This window comes from Cebidichthys violaceus, unplaced genomic scaffold, assembly GCF_023349555.1.
Source record: "Cebidichthys violaceus isolate CVI_PGR_0920_01 unplaced genomic scaffold, fCebVio1.0.p SCAF_46, whole genome shotgun sequence".
Lineage (NCBI taxonomy): Eukaryota > Metazoa > Chordata > Actinopteri > Perciformes > Stichaeidae > Cebidichthys > Cebidichthys violaceus.
Genome location: NW_027176661.1, coordinates 1,580,307 through 1,607,065, shown reverse-complemented (window position 1 = coordinate 1,607,065; position 26,759 = coordinate 1,580,307). Strand labels below are relative to the sequence as shown.

The following is a 26,759-nucleotide window of genomic DNA, read 5'->3' as shown; positions in this document are numbered from 1 at the left end:
TTTTGGGCCCAGACGACTCACACAGGTAGACTCAACAAACAGAAGTGTAAAGGATAACCCAGTCTTTTCTTGGACTAAAATCTAGTTTATAGTCAAGCAACAAAGAAGGGAGAACACGCAGGTACCCCACACAAACTGGATGTGGGGTGGAAGGGGCTTATCTCTAAATATGTTCACAGGATCCTGTGTTCCCAGCAGGCAAGTGTATCTCTTACACATTGTTAGAAATTGGTAGGGGCTGTCATCGCCATTCAAATTGCAAAAAGAGCAAAGGGAGATGGACGTTTTCAAATGCAGTTGGAATGGTAAAAATGTGTGCAGCTACTGTGGAGATATCAATGTCCAAAGTCAAGGAAACCGTCTTACCCACATATATGAGGGCGTAGGTTTCAATGACTATTACATTAGTAGGCTCTCAACTGTGGTTGATTTCAACTAATTAATCCAGAGAAGCATACATTGAACCCACCGACAACGGCCTAAAACAAATGGCCTTTTTCACAGCAGACATCTTGTCATAGCAGCAAAAGCACAGATGTTGTTAACACCAACAATGGCTCTGTTCTCGTCAAGTGTCCCAGTAAGCCACGACAGTGAGCCAGCATTCACAATACCAGGACCCTGAAACTGAAACAGTTAAATTGAATTCAGTCGTTGTTTTATTATTTACCCGTGTTTTTCTTACTGTGACAAATCAAAATGTCTCCTGTGAAAGAAATAAATGCTTTTCCCCTGATGGCTGCGTGTATGTGCATGTTTTATGATGTCAGCGGGAGTCTTTGTTTTAGATGAGGTGGGGCACCTCACCTTGGAAACACTACAGGAAAGGTGGAAAACCTCTGAGGGAAACTATTGGGCAGAAGGCGAGTAACTGGATGTGACATGACAGGACACGTTATAGGGACGCAGCAGGACACTGACAGAGTAATTAGAGGGTCAATGAGGTGAGTCTGTGGCAGAATTACTGTGTGCTGCTCACCTGACAGCATGAGAGGCCTTTTCTACTATGGAAACCTGACAGCTATTTGAATGAGAGGTGAAGTTAAAAGCTCGCTAACCCCATATTCACAGATGAGGCCATGTTAGTGGCGGATGGCTGCTACAAACCTGCATGCTGGCTCCCTCTGGAGTCCTCTCTGGAAATTGGCTGCTTTTATTACACAAATCACCTGGCTGAATACGGCTTTCCTTTTCCCCCAAATACCAATTATCTGTTTTGTTGTGCTTCACAGCGAAGAGCAGTGGTACACAGCCGTCTATGCAGAATGGCTTCGGGCCCGCTGCACACTTTGGTATCCATATAAATTGGGAAGTTTAATAGAAGAAGATTCCGGATGCATAAATCATGATTGAGCACCCAAACAGAAGTGTGACCATTTTACCGTGACGATTTGTTACTACTTAGTTAAGTAATCCTCTGTATGAAACTGCAGACGAGAGTGATTTGTGCATAAGAATGCCCTTTTGCATATGCCAGACATAAACCAGGTCTATTCACTCTTCTCTGGTAATGCATGGTTTGACATTCTTTGTATGTAAGTTGAACATGTCATTGAGTTTGTTTCAGGAGCCTAAAGTGAAGTTTGTGTAAATGTAAAATTGAAATCTGAGGTAGGCTGTACAGGAAAGGGGACTGGAACCATCAGGGGACATAAAAATATTTGTTATATTTAAATATGTAATCATAGACTAACACTCAGGCCCTGTTGTCAAAATAAAGTGTAAACGTGTTTTTTTTTATTATTATATAATTTTGCATCTGCACACGTTAGTGTCTGACCGAAACGCCCGTGCATTAATAAATCACGTGATCGGTGTAGGCTGATTTCCCGTTGATGATTGTTAAAATTTGCACCCAGACAAACATAGTCACGCTTTGTTTTGTAATGGACATCCCTTCAAGTCAGCTGCTGGGAGGGGATGACCGTCAGTAGCACTCTCAGTAGCTACATTCCTTGTAGCCTGAGAGTGCAGCCCTGCTGAGAACGCTGCGGTAATGCCGCATTCATGTACTGTCGGAAATTTTAAATTTCTGTTAGGTGTCCACGAACTGTTTAGAATGAGCTACATGAAGGTGAATTGTTTATCAGAATGTGACGTTACGGGGCCATACGAGATGGTAGCGACCGTTATCATCTATAATTATTATTGTATGTGTCTATCGTTCCGATCGGCTCTCACACTTGTATTACATTCGATAACTTCAAAGTTAACCAAATTTCAGCAGATTGTAAAATTTAAAATTGTAAAACGTGAAACAATAGAGTAAAACAGAGCAAAGCAACCAAACAGTAGACTATTATACATGTGCTTCCAATATTTCTTAGGTTACAGTTAACTTAGTCTTAATTAATGTATGAATAGATTTAAAGTATTAAATAAGCAACATATGCTGCTGAAGTATAATCTAAACACAGCAGCATAGTAGCCCTTAATATGGGCCTTACAAAAAAATCATGTTATATGCTCTATTGTGCTCTAATTTCACTTAAATGTATAGAATATGCATTCAAGAATAGAAACAACTTGAGTGGTAGGATTTAGGAGTTTATAGGGCGCACCTGAAGGCAGCATAAGCCTGCCCCTCTGAGCAGCAGTCAGTTGCATGTTTACTTGCTTTGTCAGCGGTGTCCCCGCAGCAGATATCTCGTGCACCTCACCTGCTGCTGATCAAAACCTTGGACTTTTATCTCAGATAAGATAATCTTATTCGCATCGCCAGGGCTCCTTATCGGCAGATTCCTCTCAGCGCTTCGTCGCGAGGCCGGCCTCTTGCGGACTTTGAGCGGGGGGCACATCGGGTTCACAGTTTTTTTTTTCTTCTAGCTAACGGAAATATGACGTTAAAATCCAATAAAAACGAACCCGCTGTCATACTGGAGTCGGTGAACAGCGTGCGGACAGCCCTCTCCGATCTGTACCTGGAGCAGCTCCTTCAAAACAAACCAAAGTCTGACAAGGTAAGGTCTCGTTTTTACTGTCTTTTTCTTTTTTTCCCCTTTTTTTTGACCCCAAGATCTTGGTGTACATGTTTGCTTCCGGGAAGCAGAGATGAGGCGCATGACCGTTGTTTGTTCCTCGACAAGATCTCTAAAAATAGACCCCGTCGTGTTTTCGTAGCAGAACGTACATCAACTGAGTGTAGTGTTTGAAACAATGAACTATACATGAAGGTCTTTCTTTTAAAAACATCAGCAGTGAACCACATCAGTAGTGAACCACTGCATTGCTCAGCGGTGCTCAGTCAGCTTTAGTTGGATCCAAGTAGACATTACATTGGCAGTTTCACTTCTGGGTTCCACCTAAAAAATACATATGGGATTCATCTAACGATTTGGGGAAACGAGGCTACATCACATGTCAGACGGTCCATACGTTTGACTGTGATCATATTAAAATGAGCCTGTGAATTTTGCCTGCAGCTACAAGTGCTGCTGCTGAATCACTGTGATCTGAGGGCAGGTTGTTCACACTGTAACAAGGGTTGGCAATTAAGACATAAACTTGTTTTCAAGTTAAGGCCAGATTGTGTTGCAAAACCACTTTGCCTTAAACCTGGACAACATGTGTGACCACAAAGCAGTTAAGACTGTTGCAACTTTTTTTTTTTTTTTTTTTGTCCGCCAGTGACACAGAGGGAACTCTTTGTCCTAAACCTCTTCTCTGAATTTGAAAAGTCAGCAGTGAGTTACTGAGGGGGAATGGAGAAGGGAGGAAACTCCTTTCCCTGACATCTGCAGTTTGACAGCCTTGAGTTTGCAATCTTGGCGACGTGTTCTTCTGCTCAATGCCGATATGGGGAATCAGTGGTTTTTTAAAGCAAGGTCACGCGCTCCATTTATCTCACAGTGCAGACACTGCAGTGTGCAATGCTGCTCATATTGTGGTACGTGAGGGAACATCCGACTGATTTACTAAACCGAATGGATTCTTTACCTTGAGTTTGGTAATAAAAACTGATAAAGTGAGGCGGTCTGTTCTGTTCTGCACGTGTTTCCAGCTCAGTAGTGTTCTTATGCCTTACATGGAGTTGTTGTCCTCTGGAGATACTTAAAGACTGACTACACGGGCCCTTCATAGCCAAGTCTTTCAGGCGTTTCAACTCCAGGGCAACAACAAAACTTGTTATTTTAGCCACACTTCTCGCTGTCATGTTAAGACCAAAACAAGTTTACGCAGGTCAGGCTTCAGACAGGTGTGACCTAGCATGGGACGGAGGACTTCATGTCTTGGCTGTCCCTCCCAGCTATTTCTGCACAATCTATCCAAATTCTTCCGGCCCCATATAGGTCAAACATTGATCTCCTACTGTGTTCCTTCGAGAGATCAATACTTCTTTGGCAACAGACCCGCCCTAAATCCCACAAGGGGGGGTCATAAATGAATAAATACTATTTCTTGGCTAGAAAAGACAAGTCGTCTCACGAGAAAGAAGAGGCCAGAAAGAGATGGACTGTTTCATAATGCAATCAGTCGTATTAGATCACGGTACCTTGTGGAGGAAAGCAGGCAGAACAATAAGGTTTAGATCTTCATAGTGTATTATCTTATCCAGAGATTGGCTTTCTGAAATGCTCTCTCTCTTTGATCTACTTCATATGAAGCCAAATTTACCTTTTAGGTGAGGTGAGCAGATCAGGGGGGCACTCTGCTCTTTCTTCAATGCATTTTTGGCTTTCACTCGACTTGTTTGTTTATCCTGTTGCTTCTCCACACCCAAGACCAGCATTCATGTTTCTGTAAGGGCTGCCTGACCCTGGTTAGATTAACATATGTTGACTGTGATTGCATCACACTGTGACAAAGCAGACTAATACCTTTTAATCATTTTATCTCTTTACACTCCGATAGTGCTGACGGAGCTCATTGTCGAAAATCCTCATGAGACACATTTAATTAAAAATGCCTTTTAGTGCCAAACCAATCCAAAACTCATCACGTGGGTATGTTAGCATTCAGTGGTAAAGACATGTATCCATTGCCTGCTGTATGTAATAAATCTGTTTTTAGGCTTGGTTGGTTTGTGATAAAGCCTTTAGATTTGACCTTTTGTCAGTTTCCTTCCTGCTCAGTCCTGAGGGTCAGCACTTTGTTGGGAGGAAATAAAGTCTCCTGCTCTGTGCCTTTGTGGAGAACTACCTGATAATTGTGAACATAAGTTTAGCATTTATCCCTTCCTGTAATGGGCACACACAAAGTAGTCTCTCTAAATTGGGAAAAACAATAAATGTTTGTATACACACAAATTCTGATACTTTTTAAGTGAATTTACACAAAATTGGTCACAAAATCACAAACATGTGGTTCTTCAAAATTACTATCCCATTAACTTTGGAGCAGCTTTGAACTGCAAATTAAGTTTTAATATCCGGAATAGGAATAACAAGTGAGACACATTTGGAGTTCAGAGATAGAATTCAGTGTGTGTTGTTTCACGATGGATTTGTTTGTGGGGATTGTAACTGTAGCAAGATTGCTGTACAGGCTCCTTTCCTCAGAGGATGTAATTTCATCGGTTCACCATTGGACACCATCCAAATGCTCGCTCTTGGTACGGCACAATCCTGACACATAACAGCACGGGGCTGGTAAATAAATATCTTGTTGCACAAGAAAAAAACAACTGCGTGGCTCTCATGACTCCTACTTGCTTGAACAGCGCCGTTCACTGAATGAATACCAAGTTTTATTAAGATAAATGAAACTCATAAGAGAAATAAACATACAGTAGACATTTCTGCCTGTGTAACGCACCAAACTGCTCTCACAGTGTGCAGTATGTTTAGGGCTGAGCTTACAGGCGTGGAGGAGGAATGCGATAATGATATTTATTGGTTTATTGTAGTGCTGATGCTGCAAGATAGATAATAGAGGGGTTTTTTGCTGAAGCAGTGCTGATGTGTCAATTCAATGCAGAAAATGTCTCTTCTCTGACGGTGATCTGGACTAGAGACCATCTTTGTTGACACTATGGAAGTAGGGTGGAAATTTTCCGGGGATTGGGATTTCCTGCTTCTGAACTCATCTTTGGGTTCATGTAAGTGTAAAAGCGTAGTGTGACTCCACAAAGTCAGCCCTGGGTCCATCCTTTTGATTTCTATACTAAACTTAGAAAGTTCATTCCAACGCGATAAGAATTAGCGTCCTTACATTAATGCTACTCTTCGATGTGATCACCTGATGACACTGGTGGTATCCATGACCACATGAACCAGGTGGACCAGATCACTGGACGTGGCTAATGAGGTGTGATTACACCGGGTTAATTTTCAACCTCGAACATATGTTGAAACTGCAAATGAAACACGGCTGTTGGCACACATTAGCAAAAAAAAAAGAAAAGAAAACTTCCACGGCAGTTATTGGAAATAGCAGCGTGATAATGATCTGATCTGACTCTAAATCTTGAGTTGAATTATTTATGAAAGGGAAGGTTTAAACATTTTAAACAATTAAAAAGCAAGTTGATTTCATTCTGTGTGACCTAAGACAATACATGTTTGATCTTTTTTCTTTTTTTCAACAGGCTGCAATGCAAACCTATGAGAATAAGGGAGCTGAAGTTTACACCAACGGTAGCACTGGACACATGAATGGCACAGAACTGACCAGGATGAAAGAAGTAGAATTTGAAAAGAATCCTTCAGAGCCAATGGTATACTATCTGCCCTCTACACACACATTTTTTTGTTTTTATATTAGTGTTGCTGACTCCTCCTCATTGACTGTGGTCTTTGTCTGCAGGGGGTCACTCTGAAGCTGAATGACAAACAAAGGTGCACTGTGGCCAGAATATTGCACGGGGGCATGATCCACAGGCAAGGTAATTAATCACATATTTATTTGAGTGTCAGTTGGTGTGTGTGTGTGTGTGTGTGTGTGTGTGTGTGTGTGTGTGTGTGTGTGTGTGTGTGTGTGTGTGTGTGTGTGTGTGTGTGTGTGTGTGTGTGTGTGTGTGTGTGTGCTAGAAAGTTTTCTTCCCAAAAGGTCAATAGTTTGTCTCATGCAAATCTGTCTTAGCATTAGCATCTGTATGATAATTTATACATTATATCTCAGGCCATACACAAGCCAAGCTGTGAAATAATACTTAAACTATTCAGGTTCAACATATTTTCTTTGTTTTTGTTTACTTTATGCTGGTATGATTTAAGATTCTGACTGCCTCTCAGTTTTTTAGATGTCAGTAATAATCTATTTAAAAAAAAGTAATTTCTACAGCAATCACGGTCATTATACAAGGCCTTCCTCATCTTCAGTTTATCTCTCAGGAGAATAGATATTACTTAAGGAGATGCTAACACATATTAGGACCGTAATGCAGTAAACAGAAAACTGAGCTGGAACACAGAAGATCATATTCAAAGTTACTGCACTTCTCCTGGTTTCTGCCTCTCTCCAGGGTCTTTACATGAAGGGGACGAAATAGCGGAAATCAATGGGAAAAGTGTGTCAAACCAAACTGTAGATCAGCTACAAAAGATTCTGGTAAGTTAATTTCTCATCATTTCATTTTGGCACTAAAGTCAATGCAAATTTGTATGTAATTATTGCACTTATACAGCTACATATGAGTTAACCCATATGAGTTCACACGCAGAAAGAAACCAGTGGAGTAGTCACATTGAAGATTGTTCCCAACGTGCCGAGTCGATCCCGAGCCTGTGAGGTAATAACATGACCTGTAGAATTTACATTTACCTTTTGGTCTTGTGGTTGATTTTGTGTTTTGCATGAGTTAACCAAGAAAATTAGCTTGACAGTCAAATCCAATGGTAACTTCTGGTGGCGTAATCTACAAAGACGAGTTTGATTGCATTTCTTTCGGTTTTTCCCACTTCTACAATTTACTTCTTAAAAGGATTTTGTTCTTTGTTAGGTGAATCTCCTGTTAGTCAATGAGCAACCCAGGTGACTATAAAATAAGTTTAAACTTAAAGAACATCACTCACATTAGTTTTGCTAGTTTGGCTTGAACCACTTTGGTGTTTCATTCTACCATCTACTGGCCACATCACATTTCCCCCAGCGGCCATTTATGTGCTTCCTATGCACAAAAGAATTGCTGCTGGTTTGATTTAACAACATATAATAATAGTATGTTGCATAATCAAATAATTGTAAATGGCTTAAATTGAATGACCACAAAGAATACATTGCATTCAGTGATGTTACTCTTGTCTTAATGCAGTTTATCGCTGCATTAAGTTCCAACTTTGCTGTGGTCAGTGATGGCAGTCTACTTAAAAGTTTATAGTCAATTAATATGTAGGTGTAGTTAATACGCTTTCAAATTGTTAATGCTCAAAGAGCATCATTTTTGGTGACCCAAACCACTCCAGTACACCCACTCTTTGTACATAATAGGTGTATTCACACTTTCTGTGTACAACTATCACTGGAGTAACTTGGGGAAACCACAAATGTTCATGAACTCTACTAACAACAGTAATATTTTACCCTGAGAAGAATTCACATGTGTTCCTGTTGTGATCTTTAACAGTGTAGGAGAGGTTTGTAGATAAACTTATCTCTCTCTCAAAAATGAGATTACAAATTTAAGCAGGAGTTAGTGTTCTAGTCTGGAGCTGTATGCAACTAGTCTTTTGTGGGCAGCTTTTCAGTTAGGACACCAAATCTGTGATCAGTGGGGATTTTCCAGACAAAGTTCTGAAGAAATGTACCTTCAGCTTACTCTAATGTATGTTTTCTGCAGATCAGCTGCATGTATATAATTGATGATTTGATAAATTAGACCTCACGTCTGGAACCGGGAGTAAATAATTAATTTTCACAACATCAATTGAGCTGTCCAAGATCATATCATGAACATGTACATTTTGTTAAAGGGTGGATTTCCTACTTAACCTTTTCATAATCTAAATGTTTTAGAAAGTCCCAATATGAATATTTATTTAGACCTATGTATAAGTGCTGTAGGTCTTTGAAGTCCAACATTTGCTGATTCACACATGCTCATGATGTTAGGCCCTCATTACAACAATATGAGTGTATTATGCACGCTGTCAGCAGGCTGTTAAAGGCTTCTGTTACATAGAGAAATAAACACAAGAGATTTTAAGCATACACTTGAGTTGTCCCTCTACTTTATGGCTCTACCATTGAAGAACAACAAAACGTTCAATATTTAATTTCATACTTTGCATGAGCTCACTTAAAACCCACAGTGTAACTAGTGACTGTCCAACATGTGACTGGCTAAAATATGTTTTCATTGTATCACTGAACTGCAAAATACCTTATTCTTTTATAGCAACTATTCATAAATATAAAAAAAAAAAAGGAACTGGTACAGCAGTATATAATTTGTAACAAATATCTCACAACAGATTAAATGAAATCTGGAGAAACTGTCTTCATAGAGAAACTTTTTTTCAAAAGGTTAGTTGAAAGACACTTTTAGTTTGAGTTCAGCAACAATAACTACTCAGACACCAGGGACAGCTGACCTAGATGATGGGAGATTGAACACATTAGTAAGGTCTGCAGATTTATCATTAATGTCCAGTAGCACCAAATACACACTGCAAGTGTTCATAAGCTCCTTCTTTACCCTCAAAAAGTCAATAAGCCATATGTACTCTTCATCTATAGATGTACATGAGGGCCCAGTTTGACTATGACCCCACCAAGGATGACCTCATCCCATGCAAAGAGGCAGGTCTTAAGTTTCAAACTGGTGACATCATTCAGATTATCAACAAGCAGGATCCAAACTGGTGGCAGGGCAGAGTGGAAAGCGGCGTTGCTGACTTCGCTGGACTGATTCCCTCCCCTGAGCTCCAGGAATGGTAAACAGCTCTGCCGTATGAAGTCACACATGCCATGACGATGCCAAAGATTGAACAGGATATTATGAACCACGTCAGCATAAAACTGAGCAAAAATGTTTCCAATCTTAACCTACATCTCTTTTCACTCTGCAGGAGGGTGGCAAGTAAAAGCAAGGCCAGAGAGGGCAGTCAGTCCTGCAGCCCATTTGGGAAGAAAAAGAAGTGCAAAGACAAGTACCTGGCTAAACACAGCTCGAGTGAGTGTATCTCTAGAATCATGCTTCTTGAACACTTTTCTTTTCCCTCAGTTTTAGTGTGGTGTGGGTTTGTCTAAAACAAAATCCCTTCTGTTCTTCTGTTGCAGTTTTTGACCAGCTGGATGTGATTTCTTATGAGGAGGTTGTTCGGCTCCCTGCTTTTAAAAGGAAAACACTGGTGCTTATTGGTAAGCTGGGTTACATTACTCAATAGAGATATCAAATTCATTTCTGTCAATCATTTCTGATATGCATGTTCCACATCTGGCAAATCTACAGCCCTCTATTAAAACCTCAGACAATGTAAAGATAGTTTCTCTGCAACCAAAGATTCAGATATGAAGGTTATTGTTTGATTAAAATATCCTGAGAAATAAAAAAAATCTGCATTTCTTTAGGTGCACCTGGGGTAGGAAGAAGCCATATCAAAAATGCACTATTGACCAAATACCCTGAGAAGTTTTCCTACCCTGCACCTCGTGAGTAGACCGCCACATTCTTTCACGACAATAAACAATTTTGCTGACTTGTCCTTTGGCTAAGTCTTTAACCTTCTACACAGACACCAGCAGACCCCAACGGAAGGAGGAGGAGAATGGACAGGAATATTATTTCATCTCCAATGAGGCCATGACCAAGTGCATCTCTGGAAATGAGCTGCTGGAGTATGGCAGCTTCCAGGGAAATATGTTCGGTACCAAAACTGAGACCATCCACAAGATCCACGAGCAAGAAAAAATCGCTTTACTGGATATAGAACCACAGGTTTGCATTCACAGGTTCTTTCAGAGACATGACATGAAAGGGATAGTTGAGGGAAATTTTACCATTAATTAAACATTACCCAGAGTCAAATATAGTTTAAGTCTGAAGTTAGACCTACTATCTGTCTGAGGTGAAGTAAAAAGTCACCTACATTGAGCTGCAAACACGTAAATGTGTTGAATAGAAACACATTTAAATAAAAAATGTTGGTGGAGGTGGCCTTTGCAAGCGGTTTCCGTGTAGTTAATCAGTTTAACAAAATTCTTCTTTTCTTTTCTGTAACATTTTAATGCAGACCCTGAAAGTCTTGCGGACTGCTGACTTTGCACCTCTCGTGGTGTTCATCGCTCCGACCAACACAGCTGCCCAGGTGCTAAATCTTTCTCCAATTACACTCGAGTGCTTTGAAACACCAAACTCGATCATCTAGCAACTGCTTAACCCTCCGTGTCTTGTCTCCTAGACGGAAAACCTGCAGATGATCCAGAAAGAGTCGGATGCCATTTTCACCACGTACAGACATATCTTTGATGTGGTCCTTGTCAACAACGACGTGAATGAAAGCGTGAAAGGTGTGGAGGAGGCCATGGAGCGTGCCACCTCTACCCCACAGTGGGTGCCTGTATCATGGGTGTACTGACAGATGTCTGGCCCCAGTATAATACTTTTCTGTTTGTTAAAAAAAGCAGTGCAATATCACTCCTTACACGAGAACGAGTTAGTAATGTCCCAGGTGTGTATGGGTTTACTTTCGGTTCATGTTAATTGTCACTGAGATTTTTTGCACAAATGCATCCCAAAAAAAAAAACAGCAATATTTAGAAAGGTTTATTTTAGAAAGTGGAGGACCTCACCAGGGAGGTTTTGTTTGGTTGTTGTGACGCTTGTGCTTCAGGATCTTGAGTGGCTTATGGATAGTTTCAGTGCCGAATGCCTTTGTGATTGTTGGAATGTGAGCAAATGCAAAATAGGACCACAACTGTGAATGAAATCCTCCCTTTTTAAATGACAGGATTTTATCATGTAAAACATTATTTCTGAATTCATTGTCCTTTTTTTTCTTCTTCCTGTTCTCATTAGATTGTGCCATGAAATTGAGATTGTAAAACTGTTCATACAGTGAGTGTAACTCTATACAACCATAATGTCTTCTAATAGTCATTGACAACATCACATGTCTCATCTCGTCCAAATTGTATATCTCATGGGGTACTGTAAAGGCACTTTTAAACAAAAAATAAATTTCCCAGCTTTATTGGAACTGCTTCCTTGACTGTTATTCATGTGGAAACCTGTTGGCCAGAGCCCTTAGGGAAAACAAAAGCAGTTTTATGTCAGCGGGAAATCTCCAAAGGGCACAAAAATTCTTTCAACTAGATCCACATAAAACACGAGAACACATGGCAGTGTCGATCATGAGCAATATAATGGTTGATATTTATTCTGTTTTATAATTTGGGGTTTGAAAGACGTCACGGCTCAAAGCTTTGATTAATTATAGATCAAGACTTGCGTATCAGAGCTGTACAAAATGTCTCCCACACATTACAATTCTTTGCTCATCCACAGTGTGGGGGAAATAGTTGCAGGTTATACATGACAATTAATTTGTTTATGGCTTCTACCCAGAACATATTTTCATTGTTTCCTGGTTGCATTGTCAGAATTGTCTACCTTAATGAAAGCAAAAGATATCATGTGAAAAATATTGTTTCGTTTTCGGTTCATTCTGTCTAATTTCAAGTACACATACGTATGGATTTTCTATATTTGCGTGTTGAAACCATGGACTGTCTGCTTACAGATGTGTATGTTTGTAATTCTTCTCAAATCCTCAAATTTGATCATTATTATCATTCGATTTTTCTACATATCTTCCACACTGAAGTTCAGGGAAAAAAGGGAATCACGAGGAACACTATCTACTAGGGAAAAATATTGATATGACCTCCATAATGTATGGTAGCTATTTCTAAATCTATTTTTTAGAGACGTTAGCAATAAGACAAGCTGTCCTATAGCACCACCATGTGGTCTCTACTGAGTTACCATCACCCTATAATACATTGAACCTATACATCCTTTTTTGGGACCATTGTACATATATATTAAATATGCAATGTAGCTGCCACCACAGAAAAGGTCTTGTTACCTAATCTTTAGCCACAGTAATTGCCACTAAATGCTTCTATCAAATTCTTCAATTCAGTGCTGCTTCTTTATAAAAGCCCGATCTGTGACTATGTGAGTTAATGTGATTCAACTTACTTACTTTATCATATGAATAATTAACAAGTATTACAGGAACATCCTCATGGATAGGAGGAGAGTTTAATAATGCAAAGAATAAAACCAAACAAGAGACTCGACTTTACACTAAACAAGAAAGAAGAAACAATTCCAGTAAACTAAATCTAAAGTGTATTTGGTCTAGCAAGAGTTCAGATTGAGAGTGGATTTACAAACTCACGTGTGATTTCAGCTGCATAATTCACTATGGCACAAATGCTTCACACAGAAAAAGCCAATTAATGAGCCAAGTGAAGTCAAGCCAGGTTCAGTAGGTTAAATATGTAACTGGATGTTTGACTGATTGGATTTGTTAGTTGTCACCACAACACTAAACACGTGGAGGCACAAAACAAATATCAACGATATGAAGTATCTCTCCGACTGGGATTATTATATACATTCATGAGAGACACTGTATTTTGCATCCAAAAATCTGTCCAAGCAGTATTGACTTGATCCTGTACTCAATGACGGTTGCTTTTGGTTTATTTTACAGTAATTCTACAAATTGTTCCTCTTTAAATTGATATCGTCAACATCACAGAAAAAAATAAATAAATTAGATTTAATTCACACTAACAAATTTAGAAACATGAATACACATTTGAATGTATTTCCTTATTGGCTTATGGACACCTGTTTATAAGCCATATTGTCTAAAAGGATATTATGGGCCATCATATGTATACATTTTTAAAATGATCAAACATTTTTAAACCAAAAAGTTAGTAAATAGGCTGTTATTCATCTAATTGGGGGAAAAACATATTTATTCTTGGGTTGCATGGAGCAGAAAGAGTCCCCATGACCTTAAGAGACTCTACCCTCAAATGATATACATCACACTAATACAATTTACAGCAGCATACTGAATGCAATGCCGCCTGAAATAATAATGAAACCTTGTTCTTCAAACAAAAGTAAAAATGCTGTCAGGTGGGTTTCGTTCCCACTAAATCCCTCTCCATATTTACGATGACAGATAATCAGACACCGACTGCGAAACTCGCCACACCCCCTTTCGAGGAACGCCATTTTGTTGACACACATACTTTCAGTCAAAATAAGCTCCTGTACTAAAGCTTTAAACCCAAAGCGCGATCATGACATGTAATGTGTGTAAAGAAAATATGCGCAGAGTCCCAATAACAGCGCCCATACATTCAAATCAGCGCTGTCCCGGCCGATAAAACGCAGTGTTTTGAAGTCTCCGGTCACCCATTTCAACATGAAACTCGCCTCGATTGACGTCACCGAGCCATCTTTGTCCACCTTAATCCGGGCGGCTGTTTATTACACCTTCATTACTACACGGACCCTGACAGCGCCGGGCTCCAGTTCAGCCTGCAGGTGCCGCATCTCCGTAGAAATAGGAAGAGAGGGAAGAGGTTTTTTTAGCAGCGAAGGGGACACATATCTCTGTGGCAGATACAAAGCCAGTGCTCCTCCTCGTCTATATAGGCAGGGAAACGCCACAATATCCAACCAAAGGGTGCCAGAGGGTAGAGAGGAGCGCAGAAGGCAAATCCACATCCATCTGCCAGCCACTTAGTCCGCGCTAACATTTCCAGTCCGGATTTCAGCACAGCTGTCCAGCCAACACAACCAGGAAAATGTGAGTACACCATCGTTTAAAGCTCTTATTTTAAACCCTGATTTATTTATGAATTCCAATTTCGTCCTTACGACTGGTGTTGGCAGGCTACCCGGGATTAATGGTGTCTGAATGGTCTCTTGTGTGTCTTTGCCATCAAATACTCAGGTTATTTCACTGGAGTCACGTTGGTCGGTATATCATTAATATATTCTACTGTTGAATTTGATTTGACAGCTTTTATTCATTTTATACCATCCGATCGTGTGTGTAGAGGCTAACGCATCGGCCTAACCTTGGAGCAGATGGAGGGTGTATCGGCTTTAAACACATTATTAACCTTATTATTTATTTATTTTTTTGCGTTTACACGGTAAACTAGCCCCGTGTTTGTCGCGTGCCTTCTTTTATTTAGTTGTCTGGAGCTTCTTTTTTTTCACTGGAGCCAGTACGCACGCATCTTTTTCCAGTTTGGACTGGTTTGGATTTTTTTTTTGAAAAGGACACCGTCTGTGTGCGATAACCCCACAGGCTAATTAAAACCACACGAAGGAAAACATCACGTACAATAAAGCCCTTTTTTGTTGTTGTCCTTTGTGAACATTCATTGTGTGTGTCGCTGAACCACAGGTGACGGTGAAGCTTGTTCAAGCAACAGCAAGGACACAATGTTGAACATGTAACGCGTCGACATTATTCGACAAATACTCCACGGACCTTTATATAGACGATGGTATTATTAGCTCTGAAGTAGGCTTAGGCCTAGTTGACGTGATATTTGCAACCCACAGCGGGGGGTGGTGGGGAGGGGGGGTGGTAGCCTAGCCTCCTACTGTATGTCGTCGATTGTCGTGCGAGGGCGGACAGTCATATATCTCACCGTATTTCAGACTGTTTTGGGACTCAGCAGACACATCAACCTGAACGTGTCTCCCTTCCTATGCCTCATTTGTCCCCTCTCTGTTTTCGACCGCTCATGTTAGAAACATCGGGGTTTTTTTGCATAGCAGGCAGTTTAAACGTTGGTGCCGACGCACGACATGTCATTGAACCGTGGCGACGCGTTCGTTAACACTCCTTCTGTGCGCTGTGAGTTACATTTGTCACCAACATTTGGTTACAATTGTTCATACAAGTGCTTGGAATCCACCCCCCCACAAGGAACCTCCCCGCCCTCGATGTGTGGTAGGCTTCCAGGCCCCCGGTCGTGCTCGTCGTGAAACGTGATGTCCTACAGGACGTTATGTAGACCTGGTGTGTCTGTGTATACGGTAAAAAAAAAAAAAAAAAACGGAAACCAGTGAGCGCTGTGGGTCGGGCTCCAGTTCAAACAGAATGGGATAGTGAGAATGGGATCTGACCGTTTTTTTCCGGTCTGGGCTGCCGTGGCGCTGTCCAGTGCTGAAATGTCGCTCTCCAGTGCTCAAAGTCAGACAGTGTGCTTTTTCATGACAGTGACCCAAAAAACCCCAGAAATCCATTAGTTTAAAAAAAAAGCTAAATGAATTAGTAGCCTAGTTAGTTTAAATCAAATGTAAAATGGTAATGGAATCATATCTATACTTTTAGGATACATAGGGTGTGAGATAATATAAGTGTTTATATGATTCCTCATTTCATCTGGGACCCCTGAAAACCTTGCACGACTCAATGTCGCAGGAGCCCTCTTTGGAAACCACATGACTATTTTTTTATTATCTGTGGGTTGAATATATTGCGCTTTCATGGCAAATCTGACATTTTCAGTGCACTGTAAATCCAGCATGTTAGGTTAGTTGCCTTTAACAGATGAAAGGGCTTTTTTATTTTTTTTATTTGTGATGTTTGATTAAAAAGAGAATTCCTGTTTAGTTCTGTCTCCCCCCCCCCCCCCCCCCCTCATTATTGTCTTGAAATAGGGTAAAGCTGAAGTATGTGCTCTCTTTAACAGTGAGCACATTGTTGAGACAAGTGAGATGCTGTGTTACATTCACCACAAATATCTCTTGACTGTATCACTGAAACTAATAAATCTATGAGTAGACAGGTGGTGATATTACTCCCCCATGTGGCATAATCAGTGGTGCAAATTCAGTTTGCCATTTTGAATTAAAAATGAAGATTGTGCACCAAAGGGGCCCATTAGAAACAGCTACCCCACTGGTGTGCGAAGCTTCCAGTTTGCCCCTCAAACAGGATGTGGAGGCTGATGAGAAATCGTGTGGCTGCACTAGCAACTCTTCCTGGTTGGTGATGATGGTGTGAACCTCAGCACACATTTCACCTCTGTGGTGATACTCATGCTTTCAAGTGAAAAAGGAGCATACAGTGATTACATAGATATATTATATTAGTTAGTTATAGTTTTTAATATTAGGCATGTTGACAATTATTTACTCAACACAGCTTTTGATTTGTAAACATGCTGCAACTGTAGAATAATAATCACTCTGGTCTCAAGAAATTAAACAATAGATTTTTATTCTTATGAAACGTGTTATAATAATTCACCACTATATATATCACAGGTAGCCTCGGAGGGTTTATATTGTCAGTGTCTATTAGGGCTGGTTGGCAGCTGACAGGGACCACCAGCACCATCAGGCTAACTATTCAAAAGGATTTCTTGTTGTTAGAGGATTAGTAATGTGTGAGCGTGTAAAGGTGACCTTTATACAGAGTCTTCTCTCACACTGCTAGAGCAGCCGAGTTACAACTAAGCTAACTTTGTCAGAAGATACGGCAGCCTTAGTCAATGTCACGCTCTAATTTTAGAGAGAGTTTCTCCGTGTAATTGTATTGATTCATCCTCTGCATTAATAGATAGCAATAAAGCATGCTGTGCTACTCAACACTACATGCAATATTTAAGTATTTTAAACCTCTAGAAGGATTTCTCATCTGCTGCTATATTAAGTTGCAGAATGTTTAAGATTTAATGTCTAGACTATGTTAAGACTTTTAATAGATATATGGGCCCATGAAAGGTAAACTGATATTAGTTGGTTGAGAGAATCATATCTCATTTAATATCATTTCAGACAGGCTTGTTGTTCCTTTTATAATTATGGTTAATCTGCATTTCAATGAGGCCATGCAGGCTTAGATTTTCACTTAAAAGGAGTCTTTATACTTCCAGTTAGACAGCATTCAACATTCCTTTTTAATGTTATAAAAGAACAGCCTTTCAGAATAAAGAGAATAATGCATATTTGGTGAATCTGACATATTTGGAAATTCTGCCAATGTTTATTTCTGTAGGTTGTGGCTCAGCCGTTACATGATTAAGTGCTCTGTGTTTCTGATCGGATGATGTGCCTGCATGAGATATAGAGTTAGTCTGTAGTTTATTTCTGTGTACCCTAAAGCTGTCACTCAGCTGTGTCATGTAACATTTAAGACGGCAGGAACTAGATGGAATGGGATTCATGATTTTGTTTTGGTTGAAATATTAAATTAACATTCGTAAAATACCATATATACCTTCACCATTTTGGGTGTTTCTCCTGCTGCAAAGAGCAGAGGTACAAGTATGTTTTGTGTTAACATGAAGACCGAGACATATTTTCGTGGAGCTTTCACTTTCCAGTGGTAATTGTTACTCTCACTCAAACTGCCCGTCTCTTACCGAGGTCATTGCCTCCCAAAGAATAGGTCCATGTAGCTCACAATACAACATGACATGACAAATCCACTTGACAATTGCAAAACCTCAGTAGATGATTCTCTTTGTGATAGAAGATAATTATCTGGACTCTCCAGCGCTAACATATGGAAATATCCATTTTTGGAACACAGTAAATCTTCCACATTTTACAAGTTAAATCTGATTCCAGCTTAAATCTCAATACCCTTCATAAAAGGGTGCATCTTTAATTTCTTTTGATACACAGCAAGAGTACTAGTAGTGTCTCCATGGCATTGCATTATTTGTTAGCTCTAAGCACTGTTCAATCCACAGCAAAACTCCACAATCTGTGAGTAAATATACTGAGTGAGTTAAAAACAAGAAACATGAATTAAATACTTGACAAATGAAAAGAGAGTATTTTTTAATTCAACATTAGTGCAAAATGATCAGATTTTCTGGGGAATTTTAGTTAGTAAGAGCTTGTTACTATCACTTTAGACAATGTATCTTATAATTTTTAATTATCGCCCAGCCCTGAGCATAAGTGGGACAAGGTACACATCTTGATCATAGGATATTATTGTATATGGCATATTTAATCTGTATTCAATTTGAGCACTTTATGAGCATAACATTTTACTGAGACAGGCAGAGTTAAACACTTACTTAAACATTACAACTATTTTGATTAATTTATAATAATCAGTTAGACCATTACACATGGTGTAATTTAATGTCTGATAGCATTCTTATTCCTTTACTTCTTGAACTATTTATAATCGAGCCAAACTACTGTCTTTTTGTACAATTCTTTTGCAAATTGAGAACATTAATCATTCTTGAAATATAAACCCTGTGATGTTTTTAATGTGTATTTTGTATTAGATAGAATGGTTCTGTCATGAAGTTTTTGTTGTTGTTACTATTGTATTTTCAAGGCTTTCTTAACTTTTCCTCAATGAGTATGCTTTGCATAACAACTGAATATTTGTATTTTTTTTAATCGTTAGGTCTGCCCCAGCTGGAGCCCCTGCAGCAGATGGAGGGAATCAGCCCCCCAACCTCACCAGCAACCGTCGTCTGCAGCAGACACAGGCACAAGTGGATGAGGTGAGCACAAGCTTCTCTGCAAAGCCAGAGTCGTGCTGTCGGGCTCAGATGTAGACATTTACGATTTTAGCATAATTCATTGGTCACGTACTGGTAACTCAATCTTCTTTGCTTGCAAATTTGAAGTGGAAAAGCACAAATCATTGTTAGGGCTGGGTTTATATAAAGCTTAAAACCGTGATTTGACATGAAACTTAATAAAACGACTTTCAAACATAATCCTTATCCAACAGCCATTCAGTCTTGATAGCTGATTGCACCACATGGCTCTGCGTGTCTTTCCTCAGGTGGTGGATATCATGCGTGTAAATGTGGATAAGGTTCTGGAGCGTGATCAGAAGCTGTCAGAACTGGACGATAGGGCTGACGCCCTGCAGGCTGGAGCCTCTCAGTTTGAGACCAGCGCTGCAAAACTGAAGAATAAATACTGGTGGAAGAATGCCAAGGTGAGGGCATGCAGACGTGCTGACTTGAATAGCAAATACCTGTGTATGAAGGCAGCCTTAAACCTCCCTGTTTATGGACAAATGAAAAATAACACAAATAACAATACAGATAGGAGCAGATGAAATTATGGTGTGATTTTTGCACTTTTAAGAATTTGGTTTAACAAATGAAAAAGAATTACAAATTTGACTGCTTTTCTGATGACTTTTTTTCTGAAAATTCACTGACTACAGATGATGATTATCCTGGGTGTGATATGCGTGATTATCCTCATCGTCATTATTGGTAAGAATCCTTCTCACTTTTGTGCACATAGATTGCTCATTGTTGTCTTAATGGACTTAGTCAACGCTAAAACAGTTTCTCACAATCTACACATATATACTGTATAATATAAGGTTGTCAGCAAATGTCGGTTTGATAACTTGATCATTATTATGAATGACACTTTCATTTCATTTCTTTTTTACAGTGTACTTCAGCACCTAAGAAGAGTTGCTCCTACCCCAGTCTAATCCTTCCTTGCTACAAAAGAAAAACCCTCCAATTGATTACAAAATTAACCATGATAATTCATTTATTATATATATCTCCTGATTAGCCTCGCTATATAACACCCCTAAACCTTCAGGGCCCCATGGCTCCCCCACTTCCACCACCTCGCCTCTGGACCCCTGTCGATATTTGTCCTGTGAGTGTGTGGCCCTGTTTCCTTTCTGGGTACTCTTGGCTTTTCTAACCTGCCATACTGAGAACCAAACACTTGTGACGATGCAACAACAGAAAAGGAAGCAACGATTGGCGATAATTGTTACATAACTGATATATATATAGTTCTTTGTAGAGTTTTATTCTGATATATACTGTTTTGTAGGTGTGTGTGTATGTGTGTGTGTGTGTGTGTGTGTGTGTGTGTGTGTGTGTGTGTGTGTGTGTGTGTGTGTGTGTGTGTGTGTGTGTGTGTGCATTTTGTATTTTTTAATTTTTTGTATTAATTTTACGTATGCTTCAGCGTTAACTACTGCCTATTAATCAAAGTGTGTATCTTGCATGTTTTCATCATCGGTCTGTCCCCCTGCTTACTCTCTCTTTTCGATGTATTTTTGCAAAGTGGAGTTCGTCTCCATTTCACTATGGAAAGACTTTTTGAGGTTCATCTGTGTTACTCGTGTCCATTAAGAAAGTCCAAAATAAGCCAGAGAACTAAAAGTTGTACTAAAGAGATAACATCAAGTTACAAAAATTTGAGCTATTACACAAACAAAACTGCCCCTGAGAATGCCCCAGGTTACTCTTACCTCAGCTCCAAATTTCTATAACTTGATGTCATCAAGGAATTCAAGTCTTAGCTTCTTTGCTGGCTTTCTAAAAAGAGTTAATGCTCACTCATATTGATCAAACGTACAAATAATGCATGAATTGTTAAACTAATTCCTAGTAACCATCATTTTCCAGCCCTCTTCATCTAATCCTCCCAGTATCCGTTTCATTTCTCTTTCTCCATTTCACTCGTCTAATAACTTTCGTCTTTAACGCCCCAACACTTCCGTCTGTCAGCATGCTTGAACACCTCAATTTCTTCTGATAATTTCTAAAACTGCCATAGTACAGTCGGACCAATGTCTGTAGATGTTTCTTTTTATTTAAATATTACGTAGTGTCTTATTTCGAAAACATTCCTTCATTGCAGTCTAGTGCAAATGGTCTTACCGTAGCACATATAAGTGTAAGTATCTTTAAGAAAAAAAAATATACACGCGATGAAACTTGTGTCGAAAAACATCGGTCATACAAACCATAAGAGAAAAAATAGTTAATAGCTGTAAGGGTAAGTTTTGGATAGACAGGATTAGACTTTCAATCTGTCCAAATAATTTTCTTTTGTAATATGGGTGATGTTATCTTAACATTACACGTAGACTACAGTATACTGTGGAGATGTCATTAATGTCAAACTGTGGATAGGGGCTTAAAAAAACAATTCTAATGCATAAAATGGGGCCGTTGCATAAATTGATTAATTTCCATAAAGCAAAGGTTAATTCTTACTGGCCTGTTACTTACATGGACACTAAAAAGCCTTAGTCTCCAGTCACTTCTATTAGTTCCCGTAGAATATTTCCAGTCAAACCTACCCTCACACTTTTAGTCAGGGGGAGTGGCTGACTGCAGAAAAGGAATCTGTTTAAAATGCACAAACAACCTTGTTTTTGATGGCGCTGTCTGGCTGGTCAATAGCCTGGCCAAAGGAGATCCTCATGCAGCAAAACCTCTCCACACGAAGAGCACATAAAGAAAAGATATAATTCAGCCTTATTTGCAAATCCAGGAACAGGGACAGATTCTAATGAGGATAATGTCAAATTCACAGTTGAGTTTCTGGTCAGCAACTTTGGGGTAGGCTCAGAAATGTACTGTCAAAGGTTAGCGACAAGCAATTATTCAAAAATAGTAGCACTCCTAAGAAGAGTGTCTTTGCCAGCGCAGTGGTTCTGTCTCAGTGTTTCTCCCTATAGTTAAGGCCTTTTTTTCTTTTTTAAATATAATAGATTCTATTTTTATTATAGTATATTTTTGTGTGAAACAGACAGGTAAAGAGGAAGTGTGCAATCAGTACTATTTGCTGCCAACAGCAGTAAGCTCCTCTTTACCTCAGTCTGGTGTGTTTTTTGTAATTCAGCTCTGTGCGTTATACACTGCCAAGCAACAGGGGAGAGGCTTCTATTCTTATTGCAGATTTCTTTCATTGGTGCCCAAGCTGGTTTGGTCTTAAAACATTCTTTTACATGTGTCTGGCATCTTCTCCTGTGTGTACTACTTTTGGCTACTTTATGAGCAGGAAGAGCAGGGCAATACGATGCACTTGTTTGTTTTTTAGTGCTCAGTCAAACTAAGGCCTTGTACATATGAACACGAGATGACATAAACCTAAAATTAAATTTCCTTGATTTGGGACTATTTTACTTTCACCCAAGGAAGATCTTTATTTACAGAGTTTTTGCTTGTGCAAGTCTGCATTAATAAATGCTGAACAGGAAGCAATTTAACTCAACTAAACTAAAATGTATAAAATGTTCTTATAGTAGGCTGGAAAGATAAAGACCACGAAGCCACCAACAATATTTAAAAACAAGTGTGTGTAAAGCCTTAGTAGCCTTGTCTCTTTTCAACATGACTTTTTATCTCTCCCACCAGCTGAGTAAACCAACTTGCCCCCCTTTGCTCAACCCACTGATTCAGAATCCTACAGTGTGTGTGTGTGTGTGTGTGTGTGTGTGTGTGTGTGTGTGTGTCTCTGTGTCAGCGCAGGTGCATCAATGTGTGTGTGTGTGTGTGTGTGTGTGTGTGTGTGTGTGTGTGTGTGTGTGTGTGTGTGTGTGTGTGTGTATGTGTTAGAATAGCTCTGTCTCGGGAATATCCCCAGTTTATCCCGACAGATTAGGCCACTTAAATCTCAGAGTGAGGGCACGTTGTTTCCTTGACCACTGAAGTACACAAGCAGACAGGTTACAGATCTGCCGGCCAGTTCTAATAAGGAAGGACCCGAACCTTAACAAACCCCCTCCTCCCCTTCCCATGTTTTCTTCCAAACAGAGCAAAAGTAAACTGCAGAAGATTACCAAAGACCAGATTTCCATGCTTACGCTGCCAATTGCCATCAAAAACAAGCGGAGAGAGACAGGTTATCTAAACTATCCAAGTCTGTTTTAAATACCCTTACCCTATTTATCCACAGATGACGGGACCTTTTAACTATTGCACACTGTTCATAGTGTATGGTGTGTCAGTTCGGCTTGTGAGTGTGCCATTCTAACATATGCAAGTTAAACCAAAACATGAGGGCCGCATACTTCAAATCGCAAATACAGCCTGCCCCACTAGGCGCATCTAGGCCCGAAGGGCCTCTTTAATCTAAAAGAAGTTTTAAGACACATGATCCTATAACTAATAATAGCACAACTCTTCTTTTTTTGTCTCCATAGTGCTGCCAAGTTCTAAAATGAAAAGACTATATGCTATCAAAAATAACCGTGAAAAAACGTTATAAAAATCTGCATTGTTTGGTGTTGTAATATGGGGGTGTTTTGGGGGGTAGGGGGTCCTATATCCTCAGGTTTAAGATATTAGCAATTTACCAAAATATATATGAGGACAAAACTATATAAGCAAAGTATAAAATTGGGTTTTTGGCAATAGAAAATCATTAAAGGGTTACAAATGTGGTCCTTTTAGCCATCCTGCAGGAGTTAACCACACAGTGGGATGAAGTGAAATAACACTACTGATTGGGGTAGGACTTCTGTGTTATCCATCAATCTGTAATCCATAAATCAGTTGTGAGTGCTCAACCAATTTGATCACAATGGTGAAAGTGAAGTGAGTGCTCTCTTTTTTCTGTTGCTTTACTGTCTGTATGAAAAGAAGTGCGTATATATTTTAACACCGTGGCACTTTTTCTTTTGTGATTCATTCATTTTGGTGGGATGGGAACATGATTCGGTGGAGAATATTGTCTTATGTCAACCTCAAGAATTGTTCAGCGATCTCAACTTAAACGCTGTGTTCAGGTCATTTGGGGGTGATCCAAAATGCAAGTTGCCATCACAGAAAAAAGTGTTCAGACCCTCTTCCAGGTTTGAAATATAACATGTGAATTTGTGATTCAAACTTGGAAGGAAATAAGCAGAAAGAAAGAGACCAAATGAAGATCTAATCTTTCAACAAAGCGTCATGTAATATGTACAGAGCAGGAAAAATGTTCCCCAACGCTTACCGGCAACCTCAAATGGTATGAATGCAGCAAAAGGAGGGAACCTTTTGAGTCTCTGAATGTTTACTGAATGGTTATAATAGTACAATATTCTACTTAATGTATGTTTTATTTTCGGACCAAATAATGTGTTTTTCTTTTGCATCAATTTAGTAATAACTCCAGATGTCACTGAATTGTTTATATGTAAGCACTGATGGGTAAAGGTAAAGAAAATGGGAAGTTAATGGGGAAAAAAAGTATTTTTACCTTCAATTGTCCAGAATGCTTAGAATGATTCTACAGTTTACATCAGATTGCCGTTTGTATCTACAAGATATATTTTTTGTTTAAATCTTTCCTAAATTAAAATTTAGGAAAGATTTTGATTTTGATTTCTCTTTGGGACTGGGGTTTCAGGGATGAAGGCCCATATTGCCCCTGGTCATCTGGCCTTACAGGAGGGACAAGACTGGAGGATCATGGGCAATGTGTTCAGTTTTATCTTACTTTTTTCCCTTCTTTTTCTTTGCTCTTATTTATTGATAGATTTATTGTGCTGTCATTTGGTATGGGATTAGAAACTAAAGAGGGTTGACTCAACGTAAAAGAAAAGGAGACTGAATGAAAAACTGAAGTACATAAAATAATTGTAGTGTAAATCTATCAATGTCTTATTATATTGATGAACATCATGAAATATATGTATATTGGAAAAACAGTACCTATGACAACTTGTACTTTTGTGTGTGCTTCACGTGCTTTGTGGGTGTGCAACAATGGGCAGATGCAATTTTGACTGCAATTCTGGGACCTTATCTGACCTGTATCAATAAGTATAAATTTATTATCAATACAAAGATAGACCTCTTGCTTTAATTTATACTAATTACGTGTGTGTTTAAAAAAATACATGGAGACCTGAAGCCATACAATTGCATATTTCTGCATTTACAGTCACTTCAGACAGTCCTGTTTCTACAGTGGCTAACCTTCACATCCTGCCTCCATCCAACACACTCACAGGCCTACCACTTCAGGTCTACACATGCCTGCACACAAGTGGTGCTCAGTCCCACCTATCTGCTGACAAACCTTTAATCCCCTCTCCCAATGAGTATGAAGAACCATATGTGTTGGAAGATGTTAAAACAATTAAACTAAAGTATTGCAATATATGACGCATTCACATTATCTACAATGTAATGGTGTATGCCAGCAATATGTGCATGCAGGATTTGCAAAATGATTAAACCTCTGCCATGGCTCATGCTGTAGGCTATATTAACATTAAATAGTTCAGTGATAGGTGTCATCCAAACATTTCCCTTCATGCAGAACGCTGGAGCAGTGCTGGTTCATTCCACCACTAATCTATTACTAGTGGGCTAATGGAGGCCGTGGTTGAGAAGTCACGTGCAGTAGCAGCAGAAAAAAAGCCTCAGTTACTGGCTGTGCTTACTAGTCTGTTGAAAATACGATCCAGCAGTGAGAGTCACTTGCGGCAACTTTTATTTTGAAGTACTACCATAGACTACAGGCAATGGTCGCCTCCACAACTCAAGAATATGTTGCATCCGAAGCCTGATACATATCGTATGTCCTGCTCTTATTTCCCTACATCTTTAGTTCATAGTGAAAACGTTTCATATAAACCGATTAAACTCCCGGACATGTTTTGCTAGCTCTTCAAAATGCTAGTAAACAACACGGTAAGGAGGGCTTCGTTTAGTGCACTGTTGGCGGGTTATAAGGTGCTTGGTGAAGGACATGGATTTAGAGGACAGCTGACACATTGCATCGCTGGCATTTCACTCGGTTTTCACTGGCTTTCTTTAGATGCTTGGTCAACGCAAAATACTCTCTCCCTGCCCCCGGCTAACCGACTTGGTTTATGCTAGCTTTAAAAAGAGGCTAAGCTGCACACCGTGCTACTACATGATATTATCCGAAGCCTAATAAGCTCCCATCACTATGAAACTAACCATATTAGTGTTTGGCCTGGTTGTATCCCATTGCTATTAGTGGGACTAACTATTTGTGAAGGGGAATTAGGTTTATTCATGCTAAATTATAAAACTCCACGAGATACTGGATACAGCAGCTTCGCCGCCCAAGCTGTAGTTTCAGGTTTTCACCA

At 39.5% G+C, this 26,759-nt stretch overlaps 2 protein-coding genes across 2 annotated transcripts; both read left to right on the top strand.

Annotated features, from left to right (window-relative positions):
* The first annotated feature begins 2,611 nt into the window (after positions 1-2,611).
* On the top strand, positions 2,612-12,071 carry mpp1 (MAGUK p55 scaffold protein 1). Its single transcript, XM_068729459.1, has 12 exons — positions 2,612-2,960; positions 6,527-6,655; positions 6,745-6,823; positions 7,403-7,488; positions 7,601-7,669; positions 9,616-9,812; positions 9,948-10,051; positions 10,159-10,239; positions 10,450-10,530; positions 10,614-10,816; positions 11,112-11,186; positions 11,280-12,071. Exons 1-12 carry the CDS (start codon positions 2,838-2,840, stop codon positions 11,454-11,456), a joined length of 1,404 nt encoding a protein of 467 aa, XP_068585560.1. The 5' UTR covers positions 2,612-2,837; the 3' UTR covers positions 11,457-12,071.
* Positions 12,072-14,367: 2,296 nt separating this feature from the next.
* On the top strand, positions 14,368-25,340 carry vamp2 (vesicle-associated membrane protein 2). Its single transcript, XM_068729446.1, has 5 exons — positions 14,368-14,723; positions 19,323-19,422; positions 19,710-19,868; positions 20,103-20,154; positions 20,342-25,340. Coding segments are annotated over exons 1-5 (330 nt in total). The 5' UTR covers positions 14,368-14,721; the 3' UTR covers positions 20,359-25,340.
* Positions 25,341-26,759: the final 1,419 nt, after the last annotated feature.

Coding starts and splice junctions, on each gene's coding strand:
- mpp1 (XM_068729459.1), top strand. CDS start 2,838: ATGACGTTAAAATCCAATAAAAACGAACCCGCTGTCATACTGGAGTCG. Junction 2,961..6,526: donor ACAAACCAAAGTCTGACAAG/GTAAGGTCTCGT, acceptor TTTTTTCAACAG/GCTGCAATGCAAACCTATGA. Junction 10,052..10,158: donor CCTGGCTAAACACAGCTCGA/GTGAGTGTATCT, acceptor CTTCTGTTGCAG/TTTTTGACCAGCTGGATGTG.
- vamp2 (XM_068729446.1), top strand. Junction 19,423..19,709: donor CACAGGCACAAGTGGATGAG/GTGAGCACAAGC, acceptor GTCTTTCCTCAG/GTGGTGGATATCATGCGTGT. Junction 19,869..20,102: donor ACTGGTGGAAGAATGCCAAG/GTGAGGGCATGC, acceptor CACTGACTACAG/ATGATGATTATCCTGGGTGT.